This window comes from Callorhinchus milii, unplaced genomic scaffold (assembly GCF_018977255.1).
Source record: "Callorhinchus milii isolate IMCB2004 unplaced genomic scaffold, IMCB_Cmil_1.0 Scaffold60, whole genome shotgun sequence".
Lineage (NCBI taxonomy): Eukaryota > Metazoa > Chordata > Chondrichthyes > Chimaeriformes > Callorhinchidae > Callorhinchus > Callorhinchus milii.
This window is the reverse complement of record NW_024704801.1, coordinates 290,673-296,671: the sequence shown is the minus strand read 5'-3', so window position 1 is coordinate 296,671 and position 5,999 is coordinate 290,673. Positions and strand designations below refer to the sequence as shown.

At 57.3% G+C, this 5,999-nt stretch overlaps 1 protein-coding gene across 1 annotated transcript; it reads right to left on the bottom strand.

Moving 5' to 3' along the window:
* Positions 1-493: 493 nt before the first annotated feature.
* LOC103171835 (7SK snRNA methylphosphate capping enzyme) lies at positions 494-5,796 on the bottom strand. Its single transcript, XM_007884628.2, has 4 exons — positions 4,167-5,796; positions 2,201-2,419; positions 1,219-1,345; positions 494-576 (listed from the first exon to the last, which is right to left on the bottom strand). Exons 1-4 carry the CDS (start codon positions 5,721-5,723, stop codon positions 518-520), a joined length of 1,962 nt encoding a protein of 653 aa, XP_007882819.2. The 5' UTR covers positions 5,724-5,796; the 3' UTR covers positions 494-517.
* Positions 5,797-5,999: the final 203 nt, after the last annotated feature.

The window sequence follows — 5,999 nt, the reverse complement described above, 5'->3', positions numbered from 1 at the left end:
TTTACCTTCCGAGTCTCTCTCTCTCTCTGTCCCGTTTAATATACAGGGTGACCAAACATTTGTGATAGCATTACAATGTCTGACAAGTCTGGTAAAGAAATTACAAAGAAATAGTCATTATTATTATTATTATTATTATTAATTAATGAATTAATAATGATATCACTTTTTGGTCACCCTGTGTGTGCGTGTGTGTGCGCATGTGTGGTGTGTGCGTGTGTATATGAAGTGAATCGCAATTAAACAGCGTATGTCAAGGTGACAATCGAAAGGCAGTGTTCTTCGTCTCTCCCCCTCCCCACCACTCTCTCTCCCCTTCCACCACTCTCTCTCTCCCGCCCTATGCCCGCAGTCTTGTGTTGAGAAGAAAGGAGACTTATCGTCAGGGAGGGAGAGGGAGGGGAGAGGGGGAAAATGGCCATTGATACCTCCCCTCGCCCCACATACACACAACAAAAAAAAAACACCCCAACAGGAAACGTGAACTGGCTTCCCCCCCAACCCCCCCAAAGTCTCTTCAGTTGCTGCTGCTGGACGGACGACTCTTGTGAAACAGGTAAACAGGGCGCTGGAACCCTACGAGAGAAGAGAGCGAGGGTTTGTGTCTGCGTCCACTTGTGTCGCTATAATAATAATAATAATAATCTTGCGGGCCAAACACAGCAGCCAATTGCGCACAGCGGCGTCCCTCAGACATTACACTCTAGAACGCACAGCCTGAAAGGCTGGTGGAAGCAGATTCAATCACCGCTTTCAAAAGGGAATCGGATAGGGACTTAAAATGGCACAACACGCCGGGCTGTGGGGTAAGAACGGTCAGGGGAGTGAGACGAGTTGGGGTAAGAGTGGGGGAGTGGGACTAGTTGGGGTAAGAGTGGGGGAGTGGGGACTAGTTGGCAGCTCTTTCAAAGAGTCAGCACAGACACGATGGGCTGAATGGCCTCTTTCTGTGCTGTAGGACTCTACGATGGGAGTTTTTTTTTTTGGAGGGATTACTACCCCCGGCAAAGCGATCCGACTGGGTAAACCGAGGCGCGTGTGGAGTAAGGGAATTTGCCTGAGGTTTCGCCGCAACCTGACCTGACCCACCTGGGAATCGAACCCGGGTCCTCTGGCTTGCGAGGCGAGGGGTCTAACCGCAGAGCCACAGGACATTAAGGATGGGGGTGGGGCGGGCTGGGTAAGGGGAGAATGACACACTGCCGAAGGGACACTCACCTTTGGATGTGCTTAGAGGAGTTCCCACCAACTCGTAGCTGCAGAAGCCAACCTCAGAGGACAGCAGAAAGGACGTAAACTGTTCTGGCTTCAAACTGATCTTGAAGTAGTTCCTGTAGATTGTCTCCTGAAGCGAGAGAGGGCGAGAGAGAGAGAGAGGGGGGGGGGGGGTCAGGTTCAGAGAGAGGCACAGACAACTTGTTCACTACACGAAACACAGCCGCTACACCTCACCCCTTAACAAGCATCGAGTTCGGAACCAGGTCAGGAGGACGCCTCAAAAGTGCTTGGCGCGGGTTTACTGCAAAGCGTAGTGACTGTGCGTGTTTTGTGGGCGAAACCCGGCAGCCGATCGCGTGGGTTGAAGTGACCGAATTATTATTAGGGTTTCGAAGGGATTATTAGCCCCGGAAAGTGATCCCCCAATCGACTGACAAGCGGGTTCCCACTTAAGCAGAGGTGTGTGTGTGTGTGTGTGTGTGTGTGTGTGTGTGTGTTTCGCTCTGACCTGACCTGCCCCAGGAATTGAACCCGGGTCCTCCCGCTTGCGAGGCGAGGGCTCAAACCGCTGAGCCACTGGGACTCCACGACCACTCCCAACAACGACAACTTATTTACACGTGTGCGGCGCCTTTCACGTTGAGAGATTGTCTCGTTCCCCTCCCAAGGCCCTGAAACCACTAAAAGCCCCAGGACTCCATACGGACAGCGGCCCTCACACAGGGAGGTGCCCAGATTGCTTGGCGGGTGGGGCGGTAACCCGAGGGCACAGGTTTAAAATAGTTGTTAAAAAGAAACGGAGGGGAGTAGATACTTATTGGGGGAGGACAAGTTTGCAGGGCCATGGGGGGGAGAGCGTGGGGGAGTGGGGTTGATCAGGGCTATGGGGAGGAGCGCGGACACGATGGGCCGAATGGCCTCCTTCTGCGCTGTACAATTCTACGCCGCCAGGCGACAGCGACGGAGCACGTAAATTCCTCACCGTGAGTTTCCGCCGTTTGCCGTAGGAAGACCAGGGCTGAGGCTCCAGGAGGAAGATGCCTCCCGGGCGCAGGTGCCTATAAATGCGCTTGAACATGCGCTTGAGACCTTCGTCCCCCCAGTTCAGGTGAACCCACTTCGTGAGGCTCAGGCACAGGATCACGTCGTACTCTGGCTTCTGCGTGTCCAACAGCTCATCGGTCTCCAGCACATAGTTCCCCTGTGGGCAGAACACGACCGTTAGCCGGACTTACACGTATAATAACAGCAGCAGCAATAACAGTAATAATCCTTGCGTGTGTGATACAGGACCTCATCGAGACGCCTCAAAAAGCGCTTCGCAGGACACCCCCCTCCCCCCCCACGCGCAATTAACTGCCTGCCGCATTTCGCCCGCAAGACACAGTCACTACGCTTTACGGTGTGCGCCCCGTGAAGCGCTTTTGAGACGTCTCGACGCCATAATCAGGCGCCGGGTCAAATGCAAGGATTATTACTGGTTATTATTATTATTATTAAAGTAAATCGACCGTAGATTTTGCGGGCGAAACGCGGCAGCCAACCGCGTACAGCAGTGCCCCACAAACAGTCGTGGATTGAAGTGACCAAAATCATTATTATAATTGTTATTTTTTATTCAAAGGGATCATTACCCCCGGAAAAGCGATCCGCCAATCGACTTAACAGCCGGGTTCCCCTCTCAACAATAATCCTTGCATTTGATACAGCGCCTTATCGCGCCTTCAAGACGTTTCACAGCGTTTCACAGAACATATTGTGCAGTGAACTGACTGTATATTTTGTGAGATAAATATATATATGTACAGCAGACCTTCATAACAGTCAGACACACCCACACAGTGAGAGAGAATCACACATACACAGAGCGCAAGAGAGACACACACCCACCCCTCTATTGCCCTCTCCCACGTGTCTGCATCCCTCTTAAACCCGTTGATGTCTTCTGCTTCGACCACAGCTTCCTGCGGTGATTGAGCTCCACGTCTTCACGCCCCGCGCGTGTGAAGAAGTCCCTCCTGAGCTCTTCATTAGATCAGTTCCTGACAAGCTTATACGCACCGTAATATATAATATATAACGGCCATTGGCCCCGACAAGAGGTGGGACTTAAAGGCAGAGAGAGGGAGGGAGTGAGGGAGGGAGAGAGGACGAGACGGAGGGGCGGGGAAATAATGATAACTTGTGTTTATAAGGCAACCTTCACATGGGGCAGAGTTTTGGAAGCTTAACAGTAGCGGAACTGGGGGGGGGTGGGAGGGGGAGAGAGGAGAGAGAGAGGGGAGGTGACCCTAATACTATAATAATATTCCTGGCAATTTGACTCAGCGCCTGATCTCGTCTCAAGGCACCTCGCAGGACACACTGCGGAGTGTAGTGACTGTGGGGGGCGGGGGTGGGGGGAGTAGGGGAGGAAGCAGGGTGGGGAGGGAGGAAGGGGGGAGTGACGGGGTTTGAAGAGGAGCCCGAGGAGTTTCAAACCGATCCGATCCTCGGTGGAGGGCGACCGAAGGCGCCGTCGGTCGAAGAGGAGAGTCTCGAAGGAACCAAACGTTTGATCCGGCGCCTTATCCCGTCGTCGAGACGTCTCACCGGAGCCCTTCGCAGGAGACACCGTCAAGTGTAGTGACTGTGCGTGTGTTTTGTGGGCGAGGCACGGCAGCCGATGGCGCCCAGCGACGCCCCCACAAACAGCCGTGGGGTTGAAGCGACCGAATTGTTATGGTTTTGAAGGGATTGTTACCCCCGGAAAGTGATCCCCCGATCGCCTGACGAGCGACTGACTGCCGGGGACACAGACGTGTGGGGGTGTGTGTGTGTGTGCGTGTAGTGAGGAAACCTGCCCGACGGAAAGTGTAGTGACTGTGTGTCTTGTGAGCTAAACGAAACAAGAACAGGACAGACAGACAGAGAGAGAGAGACACACACAATGTCTCAGACGTCCTCACCTGGAAGAAGACCACGTTGTTGGGGAACTCCGGCCCCGACGCGTCCAGGCAGACGGGGGGCGCCGCGATGGGGCCTTTGCACTTGGTGAGCGAGAGGGGGAACTGCCGGGGGGCCTGGCCGGGGCCCCGGGGGGGCAGCAGGTCCTGCGACAGGAAGTGGCGGATGTTCTGCCGGGCCGTGTGCACCAGGGCCCCGTCGATGTCCAGCCCCACGATGCGCGAGGGCTTCAGGTGCTTGGCGATGCTCAGGGTCACGTGGCCCGAGTTGCAGCCCAAGTCCAGCACGTCCTTGCCCGAGAACCAGTGGGGCTTCAGGACGCACAGCCGGGGGTCCTCCCCGCGGCCCGGGTTCCGGTAGCCGTAATACTTGCTGTAGTTCCCGTACTGGAATTTCTTCTGCTTGCTCTTGAAGTTGGGCAAGTTCCGGCTGCTGTCCTTCCCGGGGCCGGGCGGCCTGTGCGAGTTCTGGTGGTGGTGGTGATGGTGGTGGTGCTGAGAGGCCTTCCCCTTGCCCTTCTCCGGGGTGGTTTTCTTCAGCTCGGAGCCCGGGGCTCGCTGCTGCTGCTCCTCCGTTGCCCCCCCGGCCCCCGGCTTGACCGCCTCCGACCGGCTGGTGGTCCGCCTCCTCTTGCGGTGACGGGAACCGGAGCCCGAGCCTGGGCCGCCGCCCGCCTCCGCCCCCCGCAGCACGGGAGACACGATCTCGTCCCGGCAGTTGATCACCGTGTTCAGCTCGTACGGCTGCGGACCTTCCTGGGGTTCGCCCCCCGCCGACACGTTCTCCTTCGCCGGGCAGTCCTGAGGAGGGGCCGCCGTGGCGGCTGCCGTGGGCGGGTGGGGGGCTGCTCTGCCGGGGGCTTTGCCGGTGGTGTCCGCGGCTTGCCCCGAGGGCGGGGGGGGAGGAGGATGGGGAGCCGGCGGGTGGTGGTAGTGCCGGTGCCGTCGCTTGCGGACCACCTTGAGCGGGGACGGGAGGACCTCGGAGTCGTTGCCCGAGTTCAGGCTGAGGGGGTCGGTGATGTCCTTGGGGATGAGGATCTCGACGGGGTCCCGGTTCCTGGAGGGCAGCGGCGAGGACTTGGGGGTCTCGGCGTTGAGCGCCTTGTTGACGTCCTCGTCCAGCAGGCTGTTGAGGTTCAAGGGGTCAAAAATGTTGCCCCCCAAGAGGAAGTTACTGGGCAGGACGGGGTCACAGTCCGAGTTGGCTCTGCGTCTGCGCTTGGAGCCTGGGTGCTTGAAGCCCACGTTGAACGTGTTGCGTCTCTTGTAGGCCCTCTGTTGCTGTTGCTGGAGAGGCTGAATGCCATTCCTTGGCCGTGCTACCACCACCACACCTCCACCAGCACCTCCTCCTCCTCCTCCACCTCCCCCTCCGCTCTCCTCCTCTCCCCCCAGCTCGTCCTTGAGGCCGAGGCGAGGCTGCTGGCTGACAGGACCTCCCTGCCCCACGACCTCCGCCTTCCCCCCCTGGGAAGGGGCCAGGAACTCGGGCTTCAAGAGGCCGACCTTATCTCCCTCGGGCTCTCCTTCCACTGACATCTCCACCAGCTTCTTCATCGGGCATGGGGCAGGGCCCAGCGATAGGCAACAGGCTCCCTCCAGGGTGAGTGACCCTCTGGGCTTAGGTGCGTTTGGGGATGGGGGGGTGGGGGGGGGGATGGTGGTGGGGAAAAAAAAACAGCCAACGTCAACTAGCAAGGATTTGCTTCACCCGTGTCGTCGATAGGTCCCAACATACGTGAACTACTCATGACCGTGGGGGGTTTGGGGTGAAAGAGAGAGAATTTGGGGACAATCGATTCACTTTTCACTCCCTTCGAAGACCCGATTCCT